This window comes from Anarhichas minor, unplaced genomic scaffold, assembly GCF_050575085.1.
Source record: "Anarhichas minor isolate MPS153535 unplaced genomic scaffold, ASM5057508v1 ptg000063l, whole genome shotgun sequence".
Classification (NCBI taxonomy): Eukaryota; Metazoa; Chordata; class Actinopteri; order Perciformes; family Anarhichadidae; genus Anarhichas; species Anarhichas minor.
In genome coordinates, this window is record NW_027466509.1 from 1,240,085 (window position 1) to 1,260,889 (window position 20,805).

The 20,805-nt window shown below is 41.8% G+C and overlaps 1 protein-coding gene across 1 annotated transcript in view; it reads left to right on the forward strand.

Annotated features, from left to right (window-relative positions):
* The window catches only part of niban2b (niban apoptosis regulator 2b), a 31,890-nt gene continuing 11,085 nt past the window's right edge, over positions 1-20,805 (forward strand). Inside the window, exons 1-7 of the mRNA XM_076078154.1 lie at positions 1-147; positions 12,746-12,876; positions 13,332-13,457; positions 13,549-13,654; positions 13,979-14,146; positions 18,862-18,977; positions 20,524-20,628. Coding sequence (XP_075934269.1) covers positions 93-147; positions 12,746-12,876; positions 13,332-13,457; positions 13,549-13,654; positions 13,979-14,146; positions 18,862-18,977; positions 20,524-20,628 — 807 coding nt within the window. The 5' untranslated portion in view covers positions 1-92. The remainder of the gene's footprint in view (positions 148-12,745; positions 12,877-13,331; positions 13,458-13,548; positions 13,655-13,978; positions 14,147-18,861; positions 18,978-20,523; positions 20,629-20,805) is intronic.

Below are 20,805 nucleotides of genomic sequence, written 5' to 3' on the forward strand. Positions count from 1 at the left end.
TCTACGGGACTCTGGGCGGTTTACCCTGCGTTTGTCTTACGCACTTGTTGAAGACCAGCGGAATTCATCTTGGATTTTGAGATTCGTCCGCCATGGGGGACGTGATTTCCAGTCACCTGGATGAAGCCAAGCAGGAGATGATCTCAGGTAAGCAGCGTCTTGTGGAGCTCTGATTGGTACGTGCGCAGTTCAAAGGCCATCTGAAGGTCCGACCTGGTGTGAGACAGAGAGCCGTTCTCCCAGATGTTAGCGTCCCTCTGCTGCTTGATCTGCGGGCGCTATGCACGCGAGGTACCGAGGATGTGTGTCTCTAAACGGTCACACTCTCGGATACATGTGAAGAGACGTGGACCTCTTCACTTGGATTAGAGATATCTCCTTGTTTATTCTATGACATCTTTTGGAAAGTTTGCTGCTCCTTTTGAACTGGTGTGTGTCCTCGAGCTTCTCTTTAGCTCTTTACTGGAGCTTTTCTGTTCTGGTGTATTTCTTGGCCTCCTGATGGTCAGATGTGCGCCCATCACATCTAAAACATATCTGACTTTTACAAATCCGTGTAGTGTAACTTTATATTATTAAACGTTAACTGCATTTAAATTAGTTTCAGAAAAACAACAGCTTACTTGACCGACAGTGTATGTCAGCCACAGCTCAGGAATTCCCTTTTTATTGCCTAAGAAAAGCGGAACATTGAAGACATGGAACCACTTCTTCTTAGAAAGTGACTTAAAACCAGTAATTCATTACCAAAATAGATGTGGATACATTTTCTATTGAAAATTGAATAGATTGATTAATTTAGATTTCTTTGTGTGTGACTTGTCTGTGAGAGAGAGGCGATATAAAGAAGGCAATGGTTGTCAGGTGGAGCTGCATCCACCAGCCCCACCCTGCCTGTGACCTCATCACACCTTTGTGACCCAGGCTCACTTCATTGTCACGGCCATTTGGACTTTGATCTCGCTTTAAATACAGGAACATTGCTGACATTGCCCAACCCTCTGATCGTGTATCTTGAGTTGTTGAACTGTCGCTTTATATAAATGTAAGTATTTGCAAAGCAGACACAGTGACTGGCAGTCTCTCACCATCTTCACTCTTTCACTCCTCAAACTAAGAACCCAGAGAAGATGGAGGCTGCGCCCTTATCTGTTTCAGCTCTTATGAGCATGTTTCCTTGTTGTTGTTTTTTTGGCCTGTTGCAACGTCTTCATTTGTAAGTAAAGTCAGATTTTGAGCAGAGTTGACGAGAGCATGTAAGGTAAAGTTCAATTTGTGTCGAAGAGAACATGAAATGCTCCTCCTCAGCTCACTGGGTATGAAAGGCCGTGGTCTAGCCTCTGATATGTCGGAGACTGAATGATGTGCAGACTGAATGATAAATACCGGATGGATTGCCATGGACTTTTGTACAGACTTTGGTGATCCCCTGGGGCCGGTATTTCAAAATCACCCTAAAGGATTATATTGGTCGGGTTGGATTAAACTCTGGTCTGATCTGAACATTGGGTATTTTAAAGCAGATCCAAAGAATCCTGATCCTAAAGGTCTGGATTCAGATTTGGTGATCCAACCCTACCTTCACTCCAATCAAGTGCTCCATGAGGGCATTCAAAAACATAGGGCAGAGATCTGGATCAGTTTGAAGCCAAGATTCAGGATCCTTTGGACCTCAGAGGTGGATTTGATGTAGATTGACAAATAGCCTCGGCCTCACTTCTCCCAAATAGTATTACTCAAGATGTTCATTACATCTTAAATTCATTTATAATCTGTCAAATGTGAAAGTGTTTTAGTTCTGGTTTAGCTAGTTTTAGTGTAATTGGATAAATGGTTATCAATGCACAATGGTTGGGCCACATTTGTTCCTGAAAACTGCTTAAAATACAAGTAACAAATACAGGCAACCCGTTTCCAAAGTCTAGTTTCAATTAAATATTGTAACTACATTATTTGTACCAAAACATCCAACGTGTGTTTTTGTTTGAGGCTTGCACAGCAGAGACAACAATGAGGGGTCCAAGCGAGGTTTTCATTGTTTAATAAAGCAACACCACCAACAAAGAAGTACGTAGTTGTCTACTAACAAAAACATTTCACAATGTGGCCTGTAACAAAGCTATTGTATCAAGTTCAACAGAAATGAGCCTGTACATCATCAATCCGAAGCAAACTTCTTCTCCAGCAGCTGTGTTCTCAGCCGTGTCTCTTGCTGCTGAATCACGGGCAGCTTCGGCTGCCGTGGAGTTAGAATGGAATGTGCATCGTAAACATGCTAAAAGATATCATTTACATGCTTATATTATTCCATGCTTTGTATGTTGCCTTGCTGTTAGGGTCTGGTTGGCTAGTGATGGTTTGTAACAGTGGGGACCGTGAGGGAGAGTGAACTCTACAGGTAGAAGGTGGGAGGTTAGGTTGTCTTTGTGACCCTCTTAGTAACCTCCGAGGCAGAATAGTTTTTATAAATGCAAAAACATACAAATGACAACAATGTAGCCTAAAGAAACTCAAACCACAAACTGTCCACTTCTGAATGAACGGAGTAATAATTGTATGTAACATCACATTTCCAAAGTATTGGAGCAGTCTTTGCACATGTCCGCTGCGTTCACAGGCATATGATGTATTGCGCTAGCTAGCTGGATAGCAAGCTGGCGTTGGCTCCAGTGCAGCACAATCATAGATTCAAACACTATGAACGACTTGGTGTTTGGTTCACGAGTAAAATGTATGGCATGATTCCAATTAACTCCCCTTCAAAACTTTAACCACAGACCATTGTATACATCTATAAAGCCAGCTAGATCGCTAGCCGCCTAGCTACTTACCATATAAGTAAATTGAGCCAAGTTAGCTCCTGTTAGCCTAACCAAAGCTTAAATAGAGATCATTACACGGTCGTTTTAAGTAGTTGGTCAGCTAGAAATGTTGGCTGGCCTCTGTATTGTGTTACAAATGCCACATAGCGCACCAACATTTAATTACATTTTAACACGTAAGGCAACACTTGCTCCTTTTGGTAAATGGTCCGCCATGTTTTCTGTTCAGAGCCAGGTGCTTTGAGTTTTGTAAATCCCTTTCCAGTCGTATTGGGATCACCGTGATTCAGCCCGTCAATCATTTGAAATACAGCACTTGTTTATTGATGTTTTATAATAAATTACTTGCTTATTTATTACTTACTTACTTACTTACTTTCCTATCCTTTCACATAGCTCTCTCACGCACGCACGCACGCATGCTCTCCTATCCACTGACTACATGTTGTTAACTGGCCTGTATTCACTGTTGGGGCCCGAGCACAGACTAAGTCGGTGCGGAGGACCTATTGTTTTATCTTTTATTATTAATCTTATTATTATTATTATTATTATTCTTATTGTATGTATTTGAGTGCAAAAACGAGGTGCTTGGGCTACTGGTCAACTCTTGAAATTTGGCACGTCAGTCGTGGTGAAAATGGCCGTCTGCAATGGGTGTCGAGCTCCGGTATGAGAAATTTGCTCCATAGCGCCCCCTTTTGACGTGCCCCCACATTAGGTTTCGGCTAGCTGTATGCCATTTTGTAGGTATATGTAACATGATGGGACGTACAAAAATCCACTTGGAGGTGTGCCCTAAATCCAACAGGAAGTTGCCCATTTGGAGTTTTATGACATTTTTTGACCATTTCAAGGAGCTGTACTTTAATAACAAACTCCTCCCAGCGATTTAACCTGATTGACTTCAAATTTGGCCATTATGATCTTGAGACCTTGGCAGTGAAAGTTATGAAAAGATCAAAAAGTTATCAAACTATGTATCCGTGGCGTGGAGGCAAAAAAAACATAATTCGCCATGAAACGGGAAGTTGTAACTCAGCCGTACATTGTCTAATCTGCTTCAAATTTGTCATGTCATAACATCCTGACCCTGAAGACATTTACGTGACAATTTAGAATCACAGTAATAGCGCCACCTAGTGGCAACAGGAAGTCATAGGTTGTGTACTTTTACATCATCCTATCAGTTTAATCGAATCCATCTCAAATGTAGTCAAAAAAGCCTTAAGACATAATAATGCTTCATTGTGAAGATTATAATAATTAGTTTACGGGTGGCGGCAAATTTCAATCCTTCACCGTGAACGAATAAACCGCTGTAACTCGATTCCACATCATCAGATCTTTTCTAAATTTCACATGTTTGATGAGACTCCAGGCCTGAAGACATCTACAGGCCAATTATGAATCATAGTCATAGCGCCACCTACTGGTAACGGGAAGCTGGTCTCTATATTTTGGCTCGTTTCTCTTAGTAGGTAAATCAGATCCACATAAAATTTCGTAATGCCAGCCCACAAAGTTTTTGACCTTGCAACGCATTTTTCACCATAAAAAAGGTGTTTTTGAGGGGCTAAAACTGCTCCAAATTTGGCAGACATGTTTAAAGTCCTAAATGTAGTTATCTGATCTGATTTTAACGCTTCAGAGTCACAAGTCGGCTCAATCGCGCCCCTCCATAATTGAGATGAAACAGCCCTCGCAGTATGTTTCGCCTAGATGTACACAATTTGGTAGGCACATATATTACATGTAGACTTAAAAAAGTTATTTGGGTTCATGCTCTAAACCCAGTCTGAAGTCTGCATGTTTTTTTGTGTATTTTTTTTTTTGCCATTTCCAGGCGCTGTACTTTAATGAACTCCTCCTAGGGAATTCATCAGATCAACTTCAAATTTGGGCAATTCAATCTAGAGACCTCAGCGAACTCATCAAAAGCTCAATGTTTCATGAAACAGCATTGACGTGGTGTGGCGGCCATTTTATATGATTCACCATCATGCATCAAGCTGTTGTAACTAAACTGTACTTTGTCAAAACTGTCCAAAACTTGACATGCTTGATGAGTCATGTCTTGAGGACTTCTGCATGTCAATATTAACTCATAGTCATAGCGCCACCTACTGGCAACCGTGGCCGTAAGCAGGATTCTATAAATACAGCGGCCCAAACACTGAACTTATTAAAAGAGTTTGTGGGCACACCACCAGAAAAATAGACTTCTCAGATCTAATTGTGCAAAGTAAGATGTTTGGAGATCAAAAATGTAATGACCATAGTTTTCAAATCACGCTTGTAAGTGGAGTTTTCATTAATGGTACAGTGAATTGTTTTTGCCTGTTTTTATAGTTCAATTTATTTTGTACAGCTCAAAATCACAAATTTCCCTCAGAGGGCTTAACAATCTGTACATATACAACAGCCTCTGTCCCAGGACCCTCACATCAGAACAGGAAAAAAACAAACTTTTTTAATGGGGAGAAAACAGGAAGATACCTTAGGGAGAGCAACAGAGGAGGAGGGATGCTTTTTTCCACATGGAACTATACATTCTGCCGTTTCTCCTCGATTCTTCCTGCTTTGATTCACTCGGCAGTGATTGTCAGAGCTGCCTGCACAAACAGTCTGTTTTGAGACCTGCATTTACTTTGACAGTCTGTTATGTTACAAATACTAAAGACCATTCACATTCAGCTTTTTGTCGATCTTTACGGGCTTACATTTATATTCGGAGCAACACTCAAAACATTTAAGGTTTAAGACCTGGTTAAGCCGTTGGTCCATGCAGGAAATGCCATGTAACTCGTGCACGCAGTGTCTGATGGTCACAGATGTGCCAGTACCCTCGACGTGAACAAAGGTGCGAGGGCCCGATCAATGCTGCTTGCAGCTTTAATTACTGTTCTGTTTATGTATTGTCTTGGCTATATACTTTTTTTTGTTTTCTTTTTTTTTTGTCTCATTTCATTGAGCAAAAGAAGCCAAATATCTCAATCGTGAGGTGTTGCGTTTTTTTAGTATAATATTGCAAAAACATTTTAAAATCAGAAACCAGCCCATCAAAGAACAAATAAATGTTTAAAAATGTAGCACAAAATTTGATGTTCAATTTTCATACTCGATACTTTTCTATACTTGAAGGTTTGATACCCGGCCCTCTGGTCTCTGACATTCATGTGAACTGTGTGGAAATTTAATTATTAGTATAATAAAAGGCTTCTTGGCAAAAGATTACAAGGTTGCCTGATGGGAGTGGAAACACAACAGGATACTTGATGCAAAGTGAAGGCTCTATTTTGGCTTGGGGCCCAGGGGATTAATCAACCAATTAATCGTCATCTGCCCAGATCTATGTACTTTCTGGAAGAAAATCTTTATTTTAACATTTTCATATCGCATAAGGAAATAATAACTTCATCCCACTACAACTGATGGCCTGTTGCCCTTCAAAGACCACGCATATCCATTGGACTTTCTGTGTTGCATTCACCTTCTATCCTTAAACTCTGAATAAAGTTTTAGAACACATGCAGCTAACCCCCTCTCAAGAACTGGAGGTAGAAAGCCATTTTTTTTTTTTTTTTTTAAGCTGAGCATGGTTTTTGTTAATGTCTTTTGTGTTCACAGTGAGGCGCACACATGTATCAGATGTGGAATCTGAGGAATGCATGAAAAAGTGTGGCTGGATAGAAACCTCCTCCAGGCCTTGAGCTGCACAGTCAGCGCCAAACTGTCTCTGCTGCCAGGACGAGCCCAGTGCCTTGCTGGCTTTATGGGAAGGGCCTGGATCTAGCAATATGCCATCCACACAAACGCACACACCCATTTATTCATTGTGTCCATTCTTGATGCACTAAGAAGGCGATAAACCACCGTGCCAGTGATCAGAGGGACATTATTCCTTATCAGAGTTGAGGTAATCATGTTCATAGATCGCTTCATCACTCAGGACGTTGTTTTCAGACGATGATTTATGACCAGCTGATGAATGGGCCACACCTATCTATTGTCAACTCGCTGTTAGAATGGGTTGGGAACTACTGCTCTGAGCAATGTGATGAGGTTTTTTTTGTAAAAATCTAACCTGGGACCCCAAGCTTCATACAAATGCATAAAGCGATGTGTTTTCCCTGCCTCTGGTAAATGTTCAAGCTTTGGAAGAAGTGTTAGCTGGCCATCCAGCCTGCCCTCTGTGGCCTGGTGAGGTGTGGCACGCTCGCCATCTAAACGCACCCTGCTCAGCACAGACGGGCTTGTTTCAATAGGAAATTATCTCAAAGGGTAAACTTCAACAAACACCCACAGAATGTTTCTGGAGAGGTTACTTCACAATGAAACCCAAAGTAAAGGTACAACTTGGAGGAGAGATTGCTTCATGAAACCTAGCTTTCTACCTCAAAGTAATGTTGCTAGCTTAAAGAGCCCCTATTATGCTTTTTCCTTTAGTGTGTTTCATATATGTTTTTACGTATAAAAGGTCCGCAGAGTTATAAGTTCCCGCCCACGGGGGGTTACTCTCCCGCTCACAAACACTGCTCCTGAGCTGCCTGAAACGGCTCCATTGAATTTTCTCTTTACTTCCGTAACATTGTGAGTCACAATGGAATACTTTTGTATAATACCGGCTAGTCTGGCACGCCCTCAAACGAAGCTCGAGAGACGGGAGCTGGAGCTCAGTCTGAAGAGTTTGGTTTGCGGCCGTCATGTCGACAAGACGCTGTGTTCTGCTCTGCTAGAAGAAATGTTCTTTGTATGGACAAGCGGCTAAACTTCATTTTCAACACGGTTCCATATCAGTAAAACACCAACTTACAGTTGTGTTCACTACATTTTACCGAGGACAGCTTCCAGAACTGGACACAGTTCACGGCTGGATTTTCAAACTGCATGTGGCTTCAATCGATGCAGTTCCCACTTTGTTGGGTCAATCTCCCTCTGGATAGCCATCTTATTTCTGTGTATTAGAGAAGGCGTTTGTGCTTTGTTCCATCTCCTCACAAAGCAGCTCAGACGGGGGTTGAGGGCATGTGCTTTGACATGGATAATAACTTTAACCACATCATTCAATACGCTGTTCAGTTCAGGTGACATTTTTCGGCTTGCCAGCAGTTCCCTGTGAGTGACACAGTGCATAGACTCTCATTCAGGGGCAACCTCCTTAATCCGAGCAGTTAAACCAGAAAGCCGTCCAGTCATGGCAGCAGCTCCGTCCGTGCATACACCGACACAAAAGGACCAATTCAGTTTTCCTGATATGTAATCGTTCAGAGACTGTTCTGCAGCTGTGGTGTTGGTTGGCAACAATAGTGCACATACCATATCCTCATGCACATCCTCCTGATAAAGATATCGCACATAAACAAGTAGTATTGCCTTGTTTTCAATATCAGTAGACTCATCAACCTGGACTGCGTACCACGGTGACTTCTTAATCCTCGCCAACAATTGTGTCTCAATGTCCTCTGCTATTTCCTCAATACGCCGAGTGACTGTGCTAGCCGAAAGAGGCACTGTTAGTCTTTGTGGTATTCATCGCCCCCTCTTCCATTATCATTGGACAGCTGGGTAAAAAGGTGGCAGTGACAAGTGCAGCCTTTTACCCAAGAGCTAACATTCAGCTCAGAATAGAGGCTCAGCGCCTTGTAATTTAAGGTAAATATGGAGCGCTTCCAAAAAAAAAAAGTCAACATAGCAGTTGGCTTCTTAATATTATTGCAATATAGCTGTACCAATAGGGATCATTTTATCACTTATCTCAAAAAGCGCTCACAATAAGTTGATGGTGGTGAATTTCTATCATCGGGATAAATGTGAATATTTTCCTGAAAAAATAGAAACGATGTAAGAGACTCGCACAATGTTTATTTATTTGTCCTTTTATTCAGGGAGACCTTATGATTTGTCATTACCTTATTTTACCAGTTTTATTCATTTATTTTTTCACTTTGTTTCCTTACAGATTGTAACGTTAAGTGTTTACGTATGTTCTGCTGCCTTTTAAGGAGTTTTAAGCATATTTAATGATTATTGTGCAATTATTACGGCAAGGAGTATCATGGCATGAAATTGTCATATCGTTGAATCTGAAGCAGCATATGACATGGTTAAGATATGCTGGAGACAAATATTGAAGGCTGCTCTAATTCAATATATTAAAAAATATAATCATGCTATTTTCAACAATTTGTTGAGGTAGTATGATGTGCTAAAAGTGGCCCTGCTAGCATGTTTTTTTGGACTCTGCTTCCATTCCTTTGATTTCACGTGTTTTTATGTTCCATTTTTAATCCCTAATTTTTCTGAGTAAATGTAATATGCCGTCCTCTTTGTTTACTTTTTTTTCTTCTTGCGTCTCCATGCTTCCACTGGTAACTCAGTGTTTTAATGTCATATTGCTATGAATTGTGGGTAATTCCCTCGGGCAAAGTCTTCAGAATTGTGAACTTACGGAAAATGTTCATAAAGGGCTCAAAATGCCTGCGAGAGAGTCCTCAAACACTCGATTTGACAGTGGGACAGAACTAAACTCTCACGCACTCTCAAATTCTGTGAGTGTGGAGATTGAGATTGGGCCTATCTTCCCTGTGGATGGATGTCAACTCTACAGCTACCAAGTGGTATCACTCATTTCTTTCAGAACTCAGAAGGTTGGGGCCAACAATAGACTGTCTCCGCTAAAAGCTATCAGTACTGGAGCTCCACAAGGCTGTGTGAGCTCACCAGTCCTTTTTACACTGTATGCTATGAGTGGACGTCCAGGAACTCTCGGATCTAAAGCCGTTTATTTTATAAGCACGATGATACAAACCTCTATCATTGAGAAGGGAGTTTGTTGATTGGTGCACACAAACAAAAAGATCATCGTCAGTCTCTCTTTGGCCAGTGTGTACTTAAACAGGTAAAGCATCCTCTGTCATCCATCCCATATGCTCTGTACTCAGTATGAGCTGCTACCATCAGGAAGACGATATGAAGCTCAGCGGTGGAAATTTAATCGGTTTAAGAACTCCTTTGAACTTCCTGTTGGATTTTTATTCCGTAGCGTAAACCAAGGAGGTGTGCATGTTTTATATTTGTAGTACGCATATTGTAGTTTGCTTGTGTTGTGTGCACATATGTGTTAACGGGTATAGCTATGTAGGTTCCGAGTCAAATTTCCCCATGGACACAATGATGTTTCTGTCTGTCTTTTTCCCAATTCATTGTGCATTTTTAAACTTAGCCTGACACTCTGGGCAATTAATCTTGTCATAGTTTGTACTACTACATCCGTTGTCAATATAATAGCATTTATTAGAGTGGCTTTAAGCTCACAACACTTCATAACATTTTGACGATACATCCACAAAGTTCATTTCTATTAGTCAGTGTTTCACAACTATGTTTCCTGTGATTTAGTAGAAAGAGGCCCGAGTATGTAAATATGAGCAACTTACTTTTCGGATGTTCATATGACCTCTGTTTAATTACTTTCAGTATATTGTATGTGGGCTACTTCATGTCCTCAGGGCCGGTTAGGATCACATACTGATGTGGTGGTCCACCTTTGTGAGCCAGAAAGCATCCTGGAGCAGCGCATTGAAGTTTCCCTGTTGTCTAATGTTCACTCTGAAAAAGTGAAATGATGCCTGCCTCTAATTCCCACAGTAAACACGTTTGAATCCAGCTGAATTTGCATTCATTTGGTGCTCTAGATCCTTACACAGTCGCCACTCTTGCTTCAGCTCTGAAGTGAACAGTCTAGATTTATGAGTCAGCCTATGGGTCTATCTAAGTGGAATGTTGTTGTTAAGGCACTGTGGAGAAAGGAGAGGGGGGAGGTTCTCTTGTGGGTCTATTAAACAGCAGTCTGGTCTCTGCTCATTTCTCTATGACCAAGACATGCTGAAACTGAGGTCAGTGATAAGATGAGCTGCCATGTATGGTACGTTTGCTTAAATACGATTACCACATCGATGGACGACAAACGCAGTAGTAATATCTGGCCTAAGCACTGTAGAGGCCCCCTGGACAATTAGTCTGGTAGCTGGCTGCAGCACAGCAGAGTCAGCCAGACTCGTAGCAGCAGCTCATACAGCTCTCTATGCTTTAACCTCTAAATCTGACTTGATGAAAAAAAAAAAAAAAAACATTCTGTGGAATGTGACCCCAGAGAATAGAGTTGCTGGCCCAAATACCACTTTAAATTTCAGCTTTCTGAAATGTGTGTCTTAATGATATCCTGAATGCTCCTAAACATGGAAGCAATGGACCTTGGGTATTTTAACAATGTAATACTGTAGGTTCATCTCATTGCCATCACCTTGAATTACAACAAACAGATCTTTCAGCCAGGAGACCTGCTAAGTGGTGTTGGAGCCTAAACCTAATGGGGTAGCTTTGTTGCCCTCGACCCTAACGGAGTGGTTTCCTGTGAAGACAGAAAAAGATTGTATGCATGCAATGAGTGGAAATTGAAACGTGTTGCTGGCTTGTCCAGGAATACGCACAAGAAATGACGAAAACTTTAAGTAAGATATAATACAAACCTTTGTATGAGGAGGTTGACCAGCGTCTCCCAACCAAAACGTTGGGTTAATTGAATGGGAACTAATGTTTGAGGCACAGTACAACAGATTGCTGTTGGGATGGAATTTGCTGTTCACAATTGATACCATACTCAGGAGTAGGTCTTGGTATCGAACGTGAATACGGTTTTGGTACTGATTTGAAATGCAACACTGACGCATCTTGAAACACAGAAGCGTATAGAGTGCTACAGACGCACGCATTTTTCAAATGCCAAAAGCTAGCATTAAGTGTGTGCTCAGATTCATAATTTGGTGTACTTGTCAATCATTTCCAATTTTAGACTGTTAGACATAATGTGCAGCTTCTCCTGTTTAGACAACATTAACACTAACTTTTTTTTGTTGCATTTTTAGAAATGATACTTACAGAGCATGTCTTGTTTTCCTATAGAATTGATTTCTGAATCTGTTTGAATGTAGTAGTTTGTTTTGCATTCCATATATTATAATTTACAAAATCCTTTAATTCCCTCATCTTCTAACCAGTTCTTTGTAATATGTTTGTAATTATTTCTACCTTCATGAATAGTAATAAGTGAGGATAATTCTTCTTGTTTCTGAAGTAGTGGGTTTGTATTTAGAGAAATACCCCAAATATGTGATAGTTCTGATAGAATTTTCCCAGAAGCCCCTTCACGTGACCAAAATATATGACTGTGGTTGTCATCTGCTCACTGCAGTCTCTCCAGCATCTTAAAGTTGCATTTTATTTGTACTTACTTAAAATTTTGCATGTCCTAAAATATGGAATCACATTGTTCCATGTGTATTCTTTTCAATAGTTTCTTAGTTGTTTCCTTAATGTTTTTGCACATTTGTTCCCATCAGCTGGGTATATCATGCATGTCATGTTTTACATTGACATTCATTTGTATGTCTTGATGGTTAGCTTGTATGATTTGAACCGTCTTAGCTAAAATTCATTTCAACCCCACAGTGATGCATCTTAAGCACACATGTTATCAGTGGATTTATATCTGGAATCGCCTTCATCTCTTTATTTAGAACGTCAAAAAGGGATAAAAGAGTCACTGTGTGTGTGTGGCTTCTTGAGTCACTGTGTGTGTGTGTGTGTGTGTGTGTGTGGCTTCTTGAGTCACTGTGTGTGTGTGTGTGTGTGTGTGTGTGTGTGTGTGTGTGTGTGGCTTCTTGAGTCACTGTGTGTGTGTGTGTGTGTGTGTGTGGCTTCTTGAGTCACTGCATTTGTTTGTTGAAGAATGTTGACCGTCTGAAACAAAATGTCAATTCACGTTCATTGTGTAAATATGAAAGATGCTTCCGACCGTAACAGAGCAGCTCTTCAGTGGCACTTCCGTCCTGACGGTGTATGCGTTTGTTTGTGTGTTTTAGCTCGGACCAGGGAGGTGATGGGCAGGTTTGGACGTCTGTATGAGCAGCAGTATGCAGTGGCTCTTTTCAATAAAGTTCGCTTTGACATAGAAGGAGGAGGTGGCCCACAACCCCAGCTACTGCACCGCAAGGTAACGTATCCTCCTCCGAGACTCTCGACACAGATTCCACCCACTGCATCAACTCCGTAGTAGAACCTCTGGACCAGTTTTAAAGACGCAGCTGAACACAACAGTGATGAAGCCCAGTCCTGCTGGGAGGAAATAAAAAAAGTAGATTAAACGTTCATGACAAAAATGAAAATATTTACATTAACTCTAAACTTTGATACAAGTCCACTTTTTAAGTCTAAATTATGCCACAGTAAGTTTTAAGGACAACAATGTCGGGTGATTTAAGAAACGGCCACTAATGGGTTCATTGGAGATGCGGTGTTTTATTTATTGTAAACACAGTCTGACTTCCCCTGCTCCCCTAATAATAAAAACATCTCTTCATTCTCCCGTCTGTGCAGCGTACGGTCAGGATTTGTATTCTTGCCTTTGTAGCGTATTAGTTTTGACTTGATGTGTGTCGTCTCTCACAGATTCCTCTGGAGAACAAATCCATCTTCTCTGGCTCACTCTTTCAGTATCTGGAGAACAAGAAATGGAGGAACCGCTTCCTCTTCATTCCAGATTCCTACAACATCAACTACTACGACAGCAAAGCGGTGAGGGGCACAAACACATGGCTGGTTTTGGATGATGCTAGTTTGATTCACTGTCTAACGCGTCGATGTGGCTCCCTGTCGTAACTACTAGTCCCATGACAGGCGCCTCCATCCTAAAGGAAGCATCAGCTGTGCCGGCTACAAAGTGCTGACGTCTATGGAGCAATACCTGGATCTGTTCAGCAACATCCTACCTGGTGAGGAGAAGATGCTGAAGCTGCAGCATTTCATGCTGATAATTCTTTCAAGAACTTTTTTAGTAAATATTACTTTTGGTTTCAAATTGTTTTTGTTTGAATTTATTTTTTATTATCAATAACTTCATTCTTATCAGGGTGGATACACTCTCCAACCAGCCACGTATTAATAAATGTTCAGTGGGTGTGATTGGTGCTTGATCGCTGAAGACAACATTAACGTCTTAAATGTATGCAAAGACTCTGCATTCATTAAAGGAGCTATGTGCTGCATGGTGCAGAAAGTTCAAACTAGTTGCTCAGTTTGTTTGTACATTTTTCCAGGAATGGAAGCTAAGGAGGGAAGTTCACCTTTCCTTAAGTGTGCCACCCAGTTCCCTCTGATTCTCTGGCACCCTTACGCCCATCACTACTACTTCTGTGTGGTGACGGAGAAGGAGCAGCAGAAGTGGCACGCTGTCCTCCAGGACTGTGTCAGACACGCCAACGACGGTGAGTCCTGTCAACTAAGGATCAACACAAGTTAATGCAGAAACACATGCTTCTAACTGCACTGATGAACATCATTCTCTCAACACTTTAGATCATGTTCTTATCTTGTGAATTAAACTAATGCTTCGAATCAGTTGGATGATATACTAGGCACCAAGACCCATTTAGAATGCACGGTAATACAGAACCTGTCCTTGATGTCCTTGGGCAGGTTTATGGGACAAATATTCACTTGAGTCCTTTGATTTAGTCTGTTGCTGCCCAGGACTACAAGCTAAAGGGAGTGGCTCAAATCCTTCCCACAAGTGCCCGCTAGAATAATATGTGGCTCAATCATATCTGGCAGTTTGCTCTCTCTACATTCTACACAGAAGAAAGGGAGACGCAGTGAAAGCCAGAATGCCCTCATCCTGGATCGGTGCCTTCAGGGTTCTGTATTTAGCTCAAAAGCGGTTGCTTGATGTTGATGAGAGCTCTGGGTTCTTTTGACAGGATAGAAATGAAAGAAGTGAAAAACCTTTAAGTTGTAGATCTCACAGGCTCCCCCCTCTACTGGACTCTGAGTCTTACTCTCATCCAATACGAACATGCATTTGGCCACTACAAATTTGCATAAACTTAGCCAGCAAATCAGGACGTGCCAACCCGAACACGTGCGGACTCCACAGTTTATAAGCACACGCTCTTTACCTCCCTGTTTGCCACTGATCTGCTTCCTCCTGTGATGGAGTTGTTGCCTGAGCGGTGCTTCGCTGCAATGAGAAGGAGCTGGAGAACAATGTTGCGACACCTCTGCCGGAGCCTCCGGCCTCTGACTTCCTGTAGAAGTCCACTACTGACTTCCTGCTGGTGATGACATGCCCCCCCCCCCCTTGACGACGGCTTTGCAGTCCACCTGCTTCCAGAGTCAGCTGGCTGGTCCGAGAGCAGGAAGCCTCTTCCACCGCTGCTGTCTGACAGAGAGACGCTGGAATATTTCAGCTGGGTGCGCAGCTAGCGCTAACAGCCAGCCAAATGCCCACCGTCTCACCGTCTGACTGGTATGTTGGACTGCAGCATTGACTAAATTACTGATCTGATTCAGAGTGTTGTAATGGCCGTGGGCCATGTGACGTCTCTTGTCACAGTAGGCTCCTGTCATGTGCGGCTGGGACTCTCCCAGGAAAGGTCCGGGATGGTCTCTTAGGAGCCCCGATTGCCAGGCGGGGACTTTTGGAATCAATCTCATTGGTCACTTAGTGCTTTCAACGACTTGATGACAAATCAGCTGCACCTGCTGCTTTCTGACCTTCAGAAGAAAGGTAGAGGCGAGCTGTAACAAGGTGACCGTGAGGAGAAGAGACCGTTGGCCGCTCGGAGCACTTTAGGACCGTGCCAAGCTGCCTTTAAGGAGGCATTTCAACAGAAGGCTCCTGGCTGGAGTGGAACAACGACTTGCAATGATGTCCGTCTATGTGAGAGAGCATCACAACGCTCCCTCGCTCCCATTTCGTCTCTCACCCAGGACACTGATTTGTGCTGAAATGTTGAGATTAATGTTATCCATTCATTTATAATGCATCTACATAGGTCTATCTGTATCATGATAAGATGTCTATGTTGTGTAATTGTTTAATTTATTCTGTCTTTAATTGATCAGCTTTCATTCAGTGATTAAACTCTCAAACTATTTGGTCACGTTTTTCAGCTGAGAAAGCGTCTAATCTGGGAGAATGAATACTAGTTACTCTGTAAGTAACTAGTATTCATTCTGTAAAGTAAGGTTGGATTAAATAATCACGGTAGTTGTTGAGATGGGAGTGGTTATACTGTTCCCAGCAAAACAATGCACCCCCTTTCTCAAGAAGAAAAAGCAACAAGAAGTCGGAGCTCTCTTGGACTCTGGACATTGATGCTGATGGGTGGTGTCCGCCCCCCGGCCCCCCTTGCCATCAGGCCTGAGAGGGGGCGGGGGAAGCGCAGGTCTGTCCTCCTGCAGGCTCGAAGGCCCACTGCGAACAGAACGACTCCGCAGGCTACGAGGACGTCCAGCCAAGCAACAACCTGGATGAGTTCCTTCCTTCACTTGTTTCTAAAATACTGCAATTATGATCGATAACTTTAAGTCCTGCACACCAGATCTGTCCCTTGCAGCTCTGCAGGTTCTGCCTCTTCTGTGTTCTTGACTGCCGTCTAATGTGCCATGCAGCTCTGACCTGCGATGCACCAACATGATGAAGATTTTATTCCAGAAACTATTGAGGGAAAAGAGAATCCCAAAGAAAAACTCTGAGATGAAAGACATTTTTAACTGTCAAAGGTGCCATAATGACCCCTGCTGCTATGGGGGGGGGGGGGGTGATGAGATCATTCAGCATCCTGCTGAGAGATGAAGACGAGGAAGAACAGTTCAAGCCAAACCTCAACGAAGAAGACGAGCAGCTTCAGAAGATATCAGAAAGTCTAAACCAACAGAGTGAGATGAATCAAATTCTTCCATCGATCATCCAACCAGATGCAGATGTGCACAGAGGAGCAGCCGCCCCTTCATGCAGCTTAACCGCTCATCTGCCCATCAGAGCGTCAGGTGACACAATATCATGTCCACATGTAGATGAGTTTGATGTTCATGAGGCAAATCCATTTAAGTCACATAATAAAAGATCTAAAATAACATTTAAATTAAAACTATACAAAACAAATGAAAGTATAAAGGTGCATCACAATCTTCAGCTGCTTCTCAAACTCTCAGCTGCTGAACGGTGCAAAAATGTTTTGAGTTCAATTTAAGGTATAAACGTCAAACAACACATTGAATAGATGATGTGAGTCACTGATTCTACCTGCTCACATGTAATCCTTTCCCTTAGTTGTGTTTTATTGTTATTCATTGTTCTCTTCGTCATATTCTTCAGTCATTCACTTTGTTGTCTTTGTTATAGTTTATAGATTTATTTTCCGTTTAGTTGTGTAGTTAGTCTAATAAATATTCATCTATAAAGAACTTTATCATTTGATTTGTGTCTGTTAGAGAAACTCACTGGAGCTGCTGTAAACATTAATCTCAGGACATTTGTTCTTGCAAGAAGGAACAGAGTTGAATCACATACAGAATGTAGCTCAAGGCTGCTCTGAGATCTGTCTCTGATATTTATACTGAATGAACACATGCAGTGGGCTGGCACAGGGTCACATACGTCACAAAGGATAACACATGAACTGCGTTTCACACAGACGTCTACTAGAGTATCTGGAACATCACTTTAACAACTCGTTCTGGTACAAAGGTCACTCTATCTAATCAGGAAGTCATGGCTGCAAATCAGCTCTGCGTAAGTATTGACGTCTTCTACAAGTTTATCATTCTTATTCAGGACAAACGGCTGAAGTGTTTTTAGGAGACGATGTCTGACAGACTAAACAGCTGTGACTCTTAGTGTCAGTGAAAGTTCACACGAAACCATTTGAGGACACGGCTTTAAACACTTCCAGAGGACATGAGCTTCTGTTAAATGTGTAACTTTCACTAATTATTAATGCATAATCATTAGTCATTTAGATTTTTTTTCCAACAGTGTATATGAATAAGTCCCTGAACTCCGTAGCAACCCTGAGATTAAGATTTAATTGATAAATATCACATTTTGAAGCTTTCCCTAATTTTCCAAAATTGGGGAGCGTCCAAAATTGAATCTTCTGTTAAAATGTCCAGCAAAGCCTTCTCTGCAGTTACTGTATCTGTAGGTGTTGAGCTTCATTTTTACACAAAACAAATGCTAACCTGTAGGGGTTAGGGTCGGACATGTGGTTCTCTGTTTGGGCTTTTGTTTTCTTTAACAAAGCAGGAGTGATGGTCTGGAGGAGGTGGATTGTGAGGTGACTGCTGTAGCCTGTTTGAATCAGTAGTGAGCAGCTAAACGCTGCGGGGAGAGTGTAGCGTGTGTGCTGCTGTTGGTTTTCCTGCTAAGCTAGTTTAGCATAGCACGCCTCCCACAACACACGAGCCTCAGATGTTCTTCTGTGGTGGGCGTGTCAGACAGCATGTTGCCTGCTACGTAATTATATTTCACACAATTTAAGCGTCTGCATTTTCCAAATGCACTAGTATTATTCCAACGTATTGTTTGATTCTTAATGCGTACCGAACCAGGAGCCTCGTACCGAACGGTTCAATTCGTGTATTGTTACACGTATGTATGTATGTATGTATATATACACACATACATCTATCTATCTATTGCGTGTGCACATATGTCTGGAGGGCTGAATTGTAGAAATCACACACAGAGGCAGAGATGTGTATATATACACGCATGTGGGACGTTTAGTAAGTAATCACACGCGCTTGTAGGTGCGTCTTGTCCTTAGTGTGTGTGGGTATGTTTGTATCCCTCTGTGTGTATCTATGTGTAACAATTATATTAAAGTTAAAGATTAGAATGTAATATGTTTTAACCAGCTGAAATGTTTCCTCCAGCAGGAAAAGCCCCAATAAGTCCTGACATTGTGAACAATAGCAGGACCGTTAAACTGAAGCAGCTGAATGGAACTCAGCCATCATTTATTTAATTATTTACACATGTGCTTCCTAGCATGTCAACATAGCATCTGCTTCTGGTAATAACTGAATGAACAATGGAAGTCACCGCCTTTCATATTGTTTTAATGATGTTTCCTGCAAACTGGGATATTGATAGTATTTAAGTAACTAACAGCTACTAATATTCCCGTCCCAGGTTTGTCCGAGGAGAATAAAGTTCAAACACCAGCCTTCACTGACGCAGTACGAATCTACCGCCAAGCTCAAGGGCACTTTGGCACCTGGGAGATGATGTGTGGCCAACCAGCTCAGGTAAGCATGCCGCTAACGTCGATCACTGGCCTCCGTCTGCGGGAGTCTATTCTACTCTTTAAGTTTGAATGGCGTACAACTGGTCTGATTCCACTATTGTAGTGAGCAGAGCAGAAATCTGACTCCTAACATGCTTCATGTAAACGTGGGTCTTCTATTGTCAGAGTTCGACGGTGCTCGTTCAAAACGTGCCTCTCCTGAACAGGCCGACTGCTTGGCCTTCAGTATTGCTGGAGAAGCAATAATAAAATCTATTTCCAAAAAGATTGGACTTCAGATTGCTTTGAGACATATTCACTGCATTACATTCTTGAATATATTTTCAAGTAAAATTAACTTCAAATGTTAAAATTGAAGTTGGGAACAGAGCAACAACTTACATTTCCCCGTTTAACAGGTTTCTCAAACTGAATTAGTGTGAAAGAAAATAAAAACTCCGACATGTAGAATAATGATCAGAGACCAGATGTTACTCAGTGCTCTCTCTGCATAGATCACATTCATATTACTACATGTAAATTGCTTTCTGACATTCATTTGTAAATAAAATGAACTTCATTTCTTTTAAGTGCAAACAACGTATATTCCCCCACATTGAACAGCAGGCTGTGCTTTCACAGGGACACATGCAGCTTTTACAAACTCACTCTGCTGGCATGACCGTTTTTCCAATTTCTTTTTGAAAAACTGGCGGTGCTTGTTCACATGACCGGGGTGGTGGGTTTCCAAGTGTCTTTTCAATGTAGTGGCTTCATGCTGTCTGCCGCCAGTATGGTAAGACACACAACCCACTGGGTCTGAGCACGTAGTGCTCGTAAAGCCCAGAGACAGATACGCCTCCTTATATTGTCTTGCCTTTATTTGCTCTTTATACCAGTCACAGATCTGTCCATCTCGGTACATCGCTTCCTCTCCCCCCCCCCCCCCCCCCCTCTCTCCCCTCTGCGCGCCTCCCAGTTTGGGAACCACTGACTTAGGTTATGATGCGTTCAGGCTCTGTTGGGTGAAAATAAGTACTGTGATGGTAAATTCTAATGTAGTGATGAAGATGAAAATATAACTTGTTTATAATACCTGTAAGCAGCTTATAATATTTAACATTAAAACTACTAATGACAATTTGTTTTAATCAATGAAAATACAATCTTTTGTTTACTAATCATTTGAATTGTGTGACTTTATAAAAACTACTATAAATGACGAACAAAGTAAAAGGATAACATTTAGAATTGTTGATGGTTTACACGGACTTCAGAGGGAGATGATGATTATGACGGTGGCAAAACGTACAGAGCAGCTGTACAATCAAACAAAGGGATCTGTGTCTGCCAATATGGATCATCAATGATCTGCGATCGGTATCGGCGGCAAAAAAACATAATCGGGGATCTGTAAAAGTTACGTTTGCTCCTTTTTTCTTTTGTGCTGATCTGATTAGTGATCTGATACGTGACCGTGAGTTTTTCATTTTAGTACTTTATCGAGGTGTGCGTGTGCTGAGTGACATGGTCGTGTCCCATGAGTTGTGTGTTTGTGTGTCTTGTAGATCCTGTCTAACCTGGTGATGGAGGGCCTCCTCCCTGAGCTGAGGGAGCTCATCTCCCCTCGCCTCAAAGGCAAACTGCACGAGAGGCAGAGGAACTGGATGCTGGTACGAAAGCGCTCCACACACATTCCACAGAACCAAATCTAATAACTGTGTATTTCATTTAAACCCTCAGCAGCTGCTGCTTTATAGCTTGGATATCTAACTAATGATATTTCCAAAAGATATTAAATAAGAAACCCTGTTCAATAAAGTTCCCTATAGAGTCTTAGTCTTCACAGG